A 14,014-nucleotide genomic window follows, 5' to 3' on the forward strand; every position below is an offset into this window, starting at 1 on the left:
GTTTACAACTCTGGAGAACCCTTTTGTAAATAATGCAAACTCTGCTCCTCATATCTGCCAGCGTCTGGTTCTGACCTGTTACGTGACAAATGAAAACAATACAGCAAAAGGAATCTGCATAACCATAAAACAAAAGTGTAAGGTTTGCTTGTGCAACGTGGAACACAAGAGAATCGGTACTGTCCTGACATATATTGTCCAAGCTTTCAACAGCATCGTGGCACCTTCATGATGGTAACACTGATTTAGGGGTTCTGTCATCATAAATGTTCCCATTTATGCATAATATGGTAAAGAAATATATTATACTCTGATTATACTGCAATTACATTGTGATAATATCGTAATACACATATAGCAAATGTGATGTGCCTCAAAATATATTAAAATCACATTATGTGGCTACTTGGTTAAAAATGGCTCTGCATTATTTTCAGGAAATTTCTTTCTGTCAGTTAAATTCTGTCACTGGCAAAACACTGTAAATCTTGACAACTAGAGAAGACGTTGATTAGGGGGCTCACAGCACACAGATAAAAACGTGATTTATTAGAAGGCTCATTTGTCAATTGACACCTTTTGCAATATCAGTATTGCGAAAGCTAGAATTGCGATCACAATTAACAAGTGATATATTGCGCAGCCCTACTGTTCCCTGTTCCCACTCTCAGAATTTCCATAAGAGAGCCCTGCAGGGCATAGATCTTACCTTTGGATACTGCTGCACTGGAATGAGCACTCTCTCTGACAGCTTGATGTTTTTGTTACTGATGACATCCAAGTATTTTTTCACCTCCCCATCTTTTCTGAGTTCGCCCCCTTCGTATTTTTCGATTTCTGCAACAGAATAAACAATGAGCCTTGAGATGTGTTCCAAGTTTGGGTCAAAGAGTCGCTTAGCCTTTTCCCGTTATTTGTCTCTGAGCACAATGAGACGTGCTCAACAAAATAATGCGGATGGAAAGTATTTTGTCTTCCTGAGTTATCTGTGCAGCAGGCACTCTCAGACTTTACACCCAAACTATTCTGTGAGCAAAGACCCAAGGTGGATGCCAGAGAGGCAGCCTATTTGTTTCTTGGGTCTTTAAACGTGTATTACCCAGTGCAGAAGGTTAATCGTATCCAAATGTTAAAATTATGTTGTAGATGTCACCCGTCACATTAAGTCCACTAAACACTTGTTAGCAAGAAAGACACAAATTGAAAACCTGCTGTGCAAAACAGTAACATTTCTTGGTTGGGGAATTTTACAGTGCTTTGGAGAATTGAGCTGAAGATGGAGCAGACACACAACATTAAGGAGCCCAAGAATGAAGCTGTCACTGGGCTTCCTAGGGGGATTCCCCCGCCGTCACAGGTAAAGTAATGCTCCGCAGAATTAAGAATTATGAACCCGTGCCACTCTTGTAGAACAACACAGCAGAGACCTAAGCCTGGGAAAAAGGGAGAGAAATGTGGGAGCGGAGGAGAGAAAGAAGAGAAAAGACAGGGAGAGGAACAGAGACAAAGGAGGAGAGAGAAATAGAAGAAAAGTGAGGGAGAAAGGAGAAAGGGGGAGGGAGAGAAAGAAGTAAAAAGAGAGCCTGATGGAGAGGGACAGAAAAAAGAGGGGGAAGGAGAGAGAGGGAGAGGGAGAGAAGAAGGAAGAGCATGGCAGGAGAAGCTCATTATTTCTCACCTCTGCTACAGCTCGCTCAGCATCCTCTACCTGCTGCAAATCACATTCCTCCACCACTCGCACTTGTGCATGCAGTGTGGATTTATGCAGGAAGGGCCTCCATGTGTGTCAGCCCCACCCAGATGCTTGCGTTCAGCCTTCAGAAAAGAGCCGGTCTCTCGCCGTGCCTGCGTCGGTGACAGATCAGCGGCGCAGTATCCAGCTCGCCTGAAGCGCTAAGGCTGCTCTTTGTCCACACGTGTAGTTACAATAAAACACACTCTCAGCGGGGATCCTCTATTACAATTATCTGTGTGCCCTAGGCAGCCTACATTTGTTAGCGGAGGGTTATTCTGACAGTGACCTTAACCAAGCTATGAAAATATTGGCAGAAAAAAACCCAAACTATTCACACAACTGTTGATATTTACAGATAGTATCAGAAAGCTGTTAATAAAGGAGTTGAAATGGATGCCTATAAATCAACAAACTAATGAATGAACATAAAAATTCAAATAGAATCTAATCACTATATGACAAACACATCATACGTGTCCCATTTTCCTGGACAGAAGTGGCGAACGAGACCTGCTAGTTCGGGATAGACTGGCAGAGCCATCAAGAGAGCGCGCTAGCCCAACACACATCCTAATGACACACACTTCTTCCATAAATGCAGAGTCATGATCTTTTAACTTCCATGTCTCGGGTTTCCCAGCGTGAAAACACAGAGGATCCTTAGAAATGCTTCACTCACAGCACATGGCAAGCATCTCGGTCTCGCCACACTGGATGACTCTTTGAAACATGACGGGACCTCTTTTAGTCTGTCACTCATGGCGAAGAGCCAGTCTGGATTGGAACACGCTATCCGACTTCCTTGTTCTCTCTCTCGCTCTCTCTCTCTCTCCGCTCTCCCTCCCGCTCTAACGGAAGGCACAAAAGAAGTCAAACTGAGCTGAAAATGAGAGACAGCCTGCGAGTGAGACCTAACAATGAGGGACAGCGTGCGTTCGATTTACGAGAGTCTGAGGCGAAACGTGGCTGAGGACACCTCGCTTGTAAACCTGCTTTTGTGTCCCTCGGCAGTGAAAATACAACTTCGTGGCGTCTTAAATTAACGCTGTCATTCCAGAACACCCTAAAAGACCGACGGGGGCCTGAATGAGAGACAGGAGTAGCGTGTGACCGGCAGCCTCTAGCCGGCTGACGTGCTGAGCCCTGGTCCGGTGCTGCTCCGATGCAGCTGTCCTCACACACCATCATTGGACAATGCTGAGCAGACCTGTAATGATGTTACTTTATCAATGCACTTAAGATTTCATTTTCTTTTCTCCCTGATTCACATTGAGCAAGGGAGCTTTTAAACGGAATTTCATCATTTACTCCCAAACCAAGCAGTCAGGCAGTGTATAAAGAATGTTGTTAAGGGCAATAAAGAAAAGTATTTGCATGGTCAGGGAGTCAAAAACTGTAGGAAAGCCTGTGCAGTGACCATTAAGGCTGGCGTCTCTTGAATGCTACCACTGTGATATCATTTCAGTTTCAGAATATTACAACATTCTGTGCAACTTCTATTATTACCCTTTGAAATGTGGATTGTAGCCTGGGCCAGCACCCTCTGTGTCACTGATTCACTGAGCCTGGTAAAGAAAATATTCTTAAAGGCACTGTATACAGTCAATCCCTCAGCTAAACTCAGTGTATAGAACATAAAGCATACAAAAATGTCAGTGAAAATGCAGAAAATTTGAGATAGAATCTACAGTATGTTTTTCATACTAAAAGCAGGTTATAGTTCACTAGTAACTTTGACTTAATGCACTAGTAAGGGTCACTGTGCTGTTCTTTATTTGATGTGAATCCTGGCACTGACCTCTGCTGCTGCAGGATCAGCTGCAAACACACGGACGCACGCACACGCGTGGGCGGACACACCCTAGATTTACGGACTTCCTTCCTTCCCAAACATTAAACTCACCAAGCTGTGTAAGTCTAGCCTGCATCTCACTTTCAAGGTGAAAAACCAAGACATATTCTGACCTAGAAATCAGTACAGTACACACTTTAATAACCAGCACTATGATGTGCAAATAAACTGGCATGAGAACATATTCTTTGAGATGTCAGGGAAAGGCAATTTTTAAAGTCATGAATATGCATATGGTAACTAATATTGTTTTCAGCTGATTGTGCTGTGTTTGTTTATTACACATTAGAGGTGCTCCACCTTTCCTGGACATGCTTTTCCTGTTCCTCACCCTGTGATTTTGTCTTTGCCGTGGAGTGTTAGCTTGAGGAATATTACTACACCAACCTAAATGAGCCTCAGGGATTTGTGTCTTTTTGGACTTCTTGTTGCACTGGACATACTGCTCAGCACAGAACCATACCAAATCATGTGCTGTTCTCGTACAAAAGGTGTCTCAAATGTGAGATGAAGCACTATTCGCTTTTTCCCAGCCAAAAAAAAAGACCTTCAAAAACAGTTTTTAAAGTCCATGTATGCTGACAGTAATATTGTTCAAATATTCATATTGCCTTGGCACTGAATTTTAGCAGACACTAATAAGTCCTGGCTGCACAGTAATGATGATTTCAAGATTTTTTGAAGGGGTAGGAAAACTCATTGCATGTTGCTGTTTGACCTCCATACTACAAAGGACGCCTCATCATTCTCTTCCTAATTAGAATAAATCTTTGTCGGCACAGGCAGTACAGCTCCTTGTCTGCGCCCGGAGAGAGAGAGAGAGAGAGAGAGAGAGAGAGAGAGAGAGAGAGAGAGAGAGAGAGAGAGAGAGAGAGAGAGAGAGAGAGAGAGAGAGAGAGAGAGAGGGAGAGAGAGCAATGAAGCTTTAAGACGTTACTGGTGGACAGATGTCAACCCAGCAGGGTCCGGTAGCTTTCAGGGAGCCGTAGCAAAGTTATGCCACCGAGTGACGCTAATTAAGTCAAGAGAGTAAAAAAAAATTCTGAATTTCTGTTACAAGAGAATACACTACTGCTCACATGAAGCTAGAAATTAAAAGAGCAATGTATGGATCTTGCTCTTCCAACACCCCCCCCCCCCCCCCCCCCCCCCACACACACACACACACTCTGTATCTCTGAGATAAACCAAAAATACCCACAGATCACATTCCTGTGCTTTTCATTAGCGCTCCTTCTTCTCCAAAAGAGTAATAGCTCTCGTGATCGTAATAAGGTTCCTTAATTGAACCTTTGCCTGGGGCCTTTTACACCCAGTACTGGACAGCAGAAATTGTGCGTGTGTGTGTGTGTGTGTGTGTGTGTGTGTGTGTGATGCTCTAGACGCAGACAGCATTTCAGCCTGATGCATTAGCTCCAAGCAAACATGTGGATGGAGTAGGACAGGAGTCTCAGAGGACTGTAGCAGAGGGGGCGCTGTGGTAGACTGTTTGATATCATCAGTGATAATATTCCATATTTCACGTTTCCCTTTTCTTTGACAGTAAAGTGTAAATTGGCAACTGCCACACACACACACACTGAAGACCCATAAACAGCACAATTTAAGCATGTTACATTTCAGTTTAACCTGTTGCAGTTTAACATGTCAACACACCACAAGTCTCATGAACATGATATTTAGGATGTGTTCATACTTGTAGTTCGGTTCCCTTGGTCCGGACCAAACAAGAAAATTATACACCGATAGATTTTTGCGCTTGTTTGCTTAGCGGTTCACACTTGTAAATTTGCAATCGAACCAAAATAAGTGTATTTTAAAAATAACGTATGACGCACGCAGTCTATGGGCTTAATGCACTTATCGGAGTTGTGCATATCTGGTGGTATTTCTACCATCTGGAAACAGCAAGAGGTGGTAAAATGGATAAACGCTTCAAAACAGCGCCAGAAATTCCTCCGCTGCAAGCACCCAAAAGGGTACGCTGCAGAGAGAAGACGACATACATTTCCGATGCCTCTTGCAAACTGTAACGGCAAACTCCTTTTTTTTTCTTTTTCTTTTTTTTTTTACTTTCGATGCACTGTTCTGTCGCGGCGATTTTAGTATCGCATCTTGTGATATCACGTCCCGTGTTCGGTTCGTTTTGTGTTCAGACTTCAAACGAACCGCACCAGAATTCTAGAAACTGACCGAGACTGCCCAGGAGTCCGTTCGCTTAACTGGTGCGCACCCAGAGTTCGAAAGGAAGCGTTCACACTAACGAAGCCCACTAACAGAGCAATTGCACCCGGGGTCGTTTGAATCAAACCACAGCTAATTGGAAAGCTATTTGTAAATTTGTGTGTGAACGCTAAGCAAACCGGGACTAAAATGTAACTCACTGTCTTGTTTGTTCCGGACAAACGGAACCGAACTACAAGTATAAACACAACCTAAATGTCCTGTTCATGAGACTTGTGGTGTGTTGACATGTTAAACTGAAACAGGTTAAACTGAAATGGAACATGTTTAAATTGTGCTGTTTATGGTTCTTCAGTGTGTGTGTGTGTGTGTGTGTGTGGCAGTTGCCAATTTATACTTTACTGTCAAAGAAAAGGGAAACGTGAAATATGGAATATTATCACTGATGATATCAAACAGTCTACTACAGCGCCCCCTCTGCTACAGTCCTCGGAGACTCCTGTCCTACTCCATCCACATGTTTGTTTGGAGCCAAAACATCAGGCTGAAATGCTGTCTGCATCTAGATCATCATACACACCCCACACACGCACGCACACACACACCACCATGAAGACACACACACACACACACATACACACACACACACACACACACACACACACACACACACACAGTTTCTGCTGTCCAGTACTGGGTGTAAAATGCCCCAGGCAAAGCTTCCATTAAAGAACCTTATTAAATAAGGCAACCAAATTACAAGAATGAACACACCCTTAGATCTCCAAGAAGTCTTGTCAGATGGAATACAGTAGCTAAAGAGGCTGCCCTTCCATAGGCAGGGCAGGAAGTGGAGCCCAATGTGAAGCTTGGGCAGGGGACATAGCACAAGCAAGTTCAGCAGTGGGCACTTAATCTCAAAAAAGTCAAGAAAAAAGCCAGACGGAGAAATCTTACCAGAACTGCTCACAAACATCAGACTGAAGTAACCGAATATAATGATTCCATAGGATCCAAGAGAGAGAGAGACAGACAGGGAGAAGTTCCCTCACGCTTCTGAGAAGGGTATCAGGACATCTGTCCATTTCTACAGTGGAACGACAATATTGTGATAGCCAGCATTAACCTATTAGCCTGCACATGACTGTTCTGTGGATGGGAAATCCTGTTTAATGGGTTTTGAGATAGAGTGCTTTCATCCACAGCTGATCCTATAATCACGTTGCATTTTCCCTCGTAACCCTCATTCCACAAACAGAGGTGGTTAGTCATTGGTTTGGTTGATGGAGATGGTCTGCAGTATATCAGACTTTTATTTTTAACCATGCAATCTATAGAAGTGATGTTTATACTGCCAGAAAAACAATTTAAGCTAACAGCCTTCTTATCAGATCATATCTGAAGTGTAACAATAAAGTGCATTTATTTCCATTAGGATCATGTCTCCTAAACACAAATCAATTTGGTTTATTGTTAAAAGCAAAGTAGGGCACAGGGATGTTTTTTTTCCCCCACTCACTCATTAGTTGTCGTTTGAGACCCCACATACTGGACCATATGTTTAGAGTCGGTGCGTACTCACCGATGAAATCCGCTACCCTGGCGCGGTTCCATGGCGTGGGTGCCAGGTCTCTCCAGAACACGCTTTGCTTTCACAACACATAAAATCAATGCAGCCTTATAGAAAAGAGCTCTGGGCAGATGCTTGTCCCAGCAGTGGAGCCCTTTTTTAGCAGAGGAAAATCTGAAGGGCAGGCACAGACATTCAGGATGAATCCTGCTCACCATGGGCCAGGACAGGAGCAGCACAAAGCACACTCCCCTCTCACAATGCATTCAGAAGCACGAAAGATCAGAAGGCCTGAAGCGTACACCCCATGTCTGATTTAGATTGCAGCGTTCTTAATCCAGACATTATTGTTCTCGTAGCAGTTGAGACGGGTTTCTCTTTGGCTTGAGATGCCATGGGAAGCCCTGCTCATCATGGCGCATTCAAAGAGAAATGTGGGAAGGAGTTGAGATGAGCATATCAATGCCTAGTTCTGTACTGCATTTCCTGTTGAGCTGTTTTAGGTGAAATTCCCTTTATACTTCAATGGCACTTCAACACTTTACAATGCACTGACATTTCATGGCATTTATTTCTTTATTTTCTGAAATTAACTGTTTGTAGTATAGGTCTTGCAACAGCAGTGCAAAATTAAATTAGTTAACATTTAAAATCTCCCCACTGTCACCAAGCTACTGTAAATCAATAAAAAAAAAAAACTCTAGAGCAAACTTCAAAAAAAGAAGCACTGTCCCCTAAGTTTAATTAAGAATTATCGCAGTGCTGTGGGATTCTGCAGCAGCGATGAACTTAACAGGGCCTGCGAGTTCATAAGCGTGAGGCAGGGATGGGAGACAGCACCCTTGCCCAAGAGCTTTTCTGCCAGTCTTCATAAGAGGGATGAGGGCATATGCCTGCCTCCTCCTCCTCCTCCTCCTCCCTGCTGCCCCCTCCACCTGCACCACCCTGCTCCTCGTCGCCATCATGCTCAACACCTGGCTCTCATCACCAGTTTCCCCTGTAAATAAATATAAATGATGATTGCATGACGTGTTTGGATTCTGACGACGGCTGTGCTTGTTCGGTTTTTGTTTTATTGCAATTGCACCCAAGCTGGCCTGTATCTCTGGAGAAACCCCTTACTGTTACAGTACCTTTGTAGGATTCCAGAGTAAACAGACCTACCTTGTATCATCTACTGAGCAGATAAATATGGACAACATGGATGCAGTGATAAAATCGCAGTGTTGGGGAGCTCTTTTACTCTCCCAGTTCCAAAAGAGAATGTGCTTTTGTTTCAGCTCTGTTGCACTTAAGTGTGTAGGGGTGTAAGACTTCTCTCTTGTGGTGGCTGTGTGTTATTTCAGTCACACACAGCTGTTTTTCACAATCCTTCAGTCCATTCCTTTATTCTGTTTTTGAAATCCATCTATTGCACAAGAATGTACTACTATTATACAAAAGAATATTTTCTGAAACTATCCAGGGTTAATAATAACTAGGAACCTGTGATGGTTGGTAATTAACATACAAGTTCTAGTTGTTCTCAGAATAGTATTCTCAATATGTCATCCCTAAGGGTTCTCGGATAATCTATCCTGAAAAAAAATCTAAATCCCAGAAGCCCCAAGCCACATAATCAAGGGCGGGCAGCAGAGCTCTGGTTACCTGGCTCCGCTGTGTTGCCAGCTGGAGGCTTGGACTAGGACACCCCAAACAGAAATGCTCAAATCTGAGTCTGCCGCTGGGGCAAGGATGCATGGGGTAAGGAGGCAGAGGCTGGTCTTGTGCACCGCAAACACAACACACACAACTGTACGCCCAACCACAGCAGCTGCCCCAGCGTTATAACATATGATAATCAGGCTCTGCAGCTCCAACTGAACCCATTTCAAAAGTAATACTGTGGGATGCTGCTCACCAAGCCGTCCCGGGCCACAGCACCCCTGAAGGAGCACAAGGACTGTCTCCTACATCACAGCGACAGCACGCTTACCAGGCATCTGAGAGATAAACCTCCACCGTTTCACTGCGAGTTATACTGTGTATGACTATGTATGTGACGAATAAACCAAACTTGAAACAATGACAATCAGGTACATAACCCTTTGCATACAAACACCACTGGGCCAGATCAGCTTCAAGAGGACTCTCTTACACGTGTTTTAGAGAACAGAGTTGCAAATAAAAATATACGATAAATAAACTGAGCCAGGGGCAGCCTTGGAATTGACAGAAGCCATTTTCAGCATAAAGGTCAAGGCAAATACGGTCAATTACACGCCATCTTATTTCTAGTGTAATCAAAGTGTGTCTGCCACTTCCCTCTTACCAGCCCCTGCAATTACAGAATACCCAACCAGATCCCTGAAAGAATTTCTAATGAGATTCTAATAATAACATAGAGTTGTTGGATTTTATTAAAATCAATTCACAAGAAAAGATATGGCTACAAATCCCACCCTCAGCCCTAGCCTTTATCACATGGAACTTTTTGTTCCAAGTCATGGCCCTCGTTTAGGACAAACCTCTCAGCAGTCACGGCCCTGTTTTAGCCGCCATTAGTCGCCATGTAACTTGGCACTTCTGCTCTGCTGCTCTATTAAATTATTAAAAATGTTTAATAAATGGTTTTTTATTAACAACATAAATAGTCTTACAATTTCAACACTGGCTACTGTCTCGTTCCTACTGAGGTTCTAAATGTTCAGTTAGGAAGTCTCTCCCTCTCCTTCCTCCACAGTAGAAAACTCGATGCCCGGCCTGTCGGAATCTCATTGCATCAAACAGCAACTTTATCAGGAACAAAAGCATCAAATTGCATCAAATAGCTGATTGCAAAATTAGAGGTTGTTTAGTTGTGCCGAAAACACCATGAGGATGGACTGGGGAGATTTCGCAGGGGTCAAAGTGCCGGTCACGGTACATGCACTGCTCACAAGCTCGTCTCTGCTGGGGTTCGGAGGGAATGAACATGTCTGGACAACATGCTTCGGCAAATAAAAGCTGGCAGAGGGCCAGCAGCTCAGGATGTGATTCAAACAGACTGTTAAGGCCATGACTAAAGCTTAACTATGACTGAGACAGCTGTTTTACTTCTGGGGCCCCAGTAGCAGCACCATTTAGCACCGTTTTCTGTCTCTTCCAAAATGTGTCCATATTAATGAATATGCATTTCTGTCTAGTTTGCACTTTTGGGTGTGTTTATACCTACCAAGCAGAGGGGCATTCATAAACACATGAAGAAAAAAGCCAATTTACATACCCATACATAATATGGCACTGGTATTTCCTTAAAGCCAAAGCTGAAAATGAACACAGGTGGAATCTTCTTTAGATGTTCAAACAATGTTTTTCTTGCAGCAGCCAAGCGGCTTTTTAGATCTTTTTTTCGCACTAAAAGTGCTTTGGATAATCTGATATGAGAACAAACAGTATACAAAATTCAGCCTGTCTTTCTATATGACATGTAGAAACATTCTGGACCAACACAGATATTTGATAGAAAAATTAGAAATGGCTTTTTTCTTATGTGATTTTAATATAAATGGGGCATTAGCTTCAGAAAACAGCTTACATTCACCTCATATACCTTGTAGTTATATTATGGAGTCAGTGATTGGCATTAATCCTTGATCAAATTGCAAGCAATAATATTCTAAATGTTTTGATGTGTACAAATGACCACATCTGTTGCCAACTGCATTAATTTATTCGATAGTACACAAATTATTTATTACCCCCTTGCTGAAATGTTAGATCTTGATCAATCTATAAAGATAATGACTTTCAACTTATTTCATGGTATTCAAAAGTGCAGATGATGGTTCAATTGCATAAAACATCTCTCATCCAGCCAATGGCATTCAATTGTCCATAATGCATTTGCAACTCAAAATTAGACCAATGAGGATGGCAAATTTGACAGGGCCAGGGGTAGACTCTGGAAAACACCAGTAAAGGAACGACCACAAGGAGCTTCCGTAAGGGATGTCATAAAGGATGTCATAAGGGAAGTCATAAAGGATGTCATAAGGGATGTCATAGAGACCAAATCATTGATTCTGCAAAACAAGGTCAATTTAGCACGTCTTTCAAAGCATTAGCCTCTCTTAACTTCAGCTGCACCACACTAGCAAACACATTCATCATCCCTGCCTGAAAAAAGGGGCAAAACCCTCCAGCTGTCGTGTATGTCATGGCACTGAGGTTGCGTTTCACTCCAGGGCTTGCTCTCGTGCTCGTTGGGCTTGCTCGCTTGCTCTCTCTCTCTCTCTCTCTCTCTCTCTCTCTCTCCGTTTTATTCTGATGAAGAAAGAGAATGAAGCGTACACTACTGCACACATCCTACACTCAGAAGTTAAGGCTACTCAGATGGAACAGCACTCTGAATCTAATCACGCCTGAATGGGTGAATAATGTGATGTCAATTTTTTAACCTTTAGGAAGAGCAAGCATCAAAGATCACTTGCGATAGCATCACTATCACTATGAGTAGCATTTTGACAAGGAGAGATGTTTTTCATAATGCTTGCGCTAATGAAAGCACAAAGTAGCATATTATAAATATATGTTGCATATTCAATCATTTTAAGAGTCAGAAAATAAAAACATACTTTCAATGCCCCACACAACATTTAGTAATATACAAAATTGGGATCAAAGTCTTAATGAGGTGTTAGAACATGAAAAAAAAGCAAAATTATCTTTCTGTAAGATGAAACCATTCTATCTCTCCTAATACATAACAATATACCTGATAGTTTGCTGCAGTTATTTCTTGTTATTATTTATATTAGTAGTAGTAGTAGTAGTAGTAGTAGTAGTAGTAGTAGTAGTATTACTATTATTGTTGTTGTTGTTGTTTATTGGTTTGTGCTGTGTTGTTCAATTCCTGTGTTAATAAACCACAGGAATAATTAATTTCTTTTTGACCTTCAAATGAGTGATCAGGATATTTACTACATTATAAGCACATAATAATCTGACAGGTCAAACGATTTTGTAAAAATGGTACGAATGTTCTCTGGAAACTGTATTTGTTTACACTCTAACCTTCTCTTTTACCATGCTAGCAAGATTCTTCAAATGCACAAATTGTCAGAAAAATAGAAATGTGTCATTTTGTTAATGGAAGAGTTCAGTAAACCCAAAAATTATCTCAAGGGGGATACAGTGATGTTACACAATAATTCATCATTATTATGTCAAAAAACCCGATAATACATTATTTGCTGTCAATTCAGCACAGTATGAAAATAAGACATAAAATGGCAGTTTTACTAGGCGTCTACTACAGTTCTGAACACACGTATTTTGAACACATTATATCTCATTAGCAATAGAACTACATTGATGAGAGTATATCAGTGTCTCAGATCCATGCTTCCTTTGGACAATTCACATTTTCTTACAATGTAACCTAAATTAGGAGTTAAGTTTAAGTGTAAGTATGTTATATTAACACCTTATAGCCGAGGGAACAGGCACAAAAATAGTATTGATTATAAATTATAACCGTTAAAAAGAAAGTTTCCTCTCACAAAACCCCGGACCCGTGCACTCGATGATTTCGTCTTCTCTCTTTTCTGGTAATAGATAAAACAGGTATTTTATTGTCGCTCAGGATAAAGAATATGGTGACACTTTAGATCTCTGATGCACGGTGTTTCCCTCTAGAGCCAGGACGCCTCGTTCGGATGTCTTTTATACGAAGTTTACCACAACAATTTGCATCGACGAAAAGCCAAAAACTCGAATAATTAGACAGAGCCCATCCCCACCTTTGAACAAACGTGTCCTCACTATACTTCAGAGATGCTGCCAGCACACCTGGGGGCAGGCTTCTTGCCTCCTAACAGCATGGCGGGTAGACACCTGCACCGAGGCACGCCTGTTTCGTCCGGTGTTTGAAAACGCAGATGCATTTTAATTTGCAAGTCCAGATAAACATTTATGAGAAAATGCCAACGATTGCAATGGCTTCGTAAACCTCACACGATAAAACGCACACCTGGTGATAATAGACTAGGAAGAACAATGAAGACATACTGCACATGTATACGACGCAAGCAGAATGATGAGCAGTGATGGGTGAGATCAACAATCCTGTTACCTTCGGCGAGAAGGCGCATGGCGTGTATAAAAGACGGGTCCAGGCTTTCCTTCTCGGCCATCAGCTCTGGTAAGTACTTATCCTGCTCCATCACTGGACACCTCTCCCGAGCACGGTACGTGCAGGTGAGACGACAAAAGTGTCGAGACACGGGATGAATATTTTTGAAGCGTCAAACAGCTGATGGACTGCCACCACTGAAGTCGTTAGTCGTGCGCGGTTAGTGCACAAGTGTAAAAGCATTCAGCGCTGTGCGCCCATGTCCTAGCGCTCGGTTTAAACGCAATACTCGCCTCCGAAACCTCCCACCTTAGCCGCGGAACCGGCGCTGTCGCCCCGCCCCACTGTGTCCGGATTGGCTACGTCGGAGATCCGATTTCTGTCAGACGCCAAATGGCCTCAGTGCTGCCTAAATAATAACACCCAGTGTACACCAGCCTGCACCCCAGTACCCCTCACTGCGCTATTGCTCGGAGTAGCGGTGTCTTTAGCTTGAGTGTTGTTATTTACCATGAGAAAAATGTTGCACTTGTACTGAATCATTACTGGACAGCATTGCAACCTGAAGGTAGGTGTGTT

General features: G+C 42.6%; 1 protein-coding gene across 2 annotated transcripts in view; it reads right to left on the bottom strand.

The window, feature by feature from the left end:
• The window catches only part of khdrbs2 (KH domain containing, RNA binding, signal transduction associated 2), a 56,082-nt gene extending 42,371 nt beyond the window's left edge, over positions 1-13,711 (bottom strand). For both annotated transcript variants that reach the window (XM_035531727.1, XM_027000451.2), the window contains exons 1-2: positions 13,436-13,711; positions 710-837 (exon numbers count right to left, since the gene is read on the bottom strand). In XM_035531727.1, the coding sequence (XP_035387620.1) occupies positions 710-837; positions 13,436-13,526 (219 nt within the window). In that variant the 5' untranslated portion in view covers positions 13,527-13,711. The remainder of the gene's footprint in view (positions 1-709; positions 838-13,435) is intronic.
• Positions 13,712-14,014: the final 303 nt, after the last annotated feature.

Source organism: Electrophorus electricus, chromosome 11 (assembly GCF_013358815.1).
Source record: "Electrophorus electricus isolate fEleEle1 chromosome 11, fEleEle1.pri, whole genome shotgun sequence".
Classification (NCBI taxonomy): Eukaryota; Metazoa; Chordata; class Actinopteri; order Gymnotiformes; family Gymnotidae; genus Electrophorus; species Electrophorus electricus.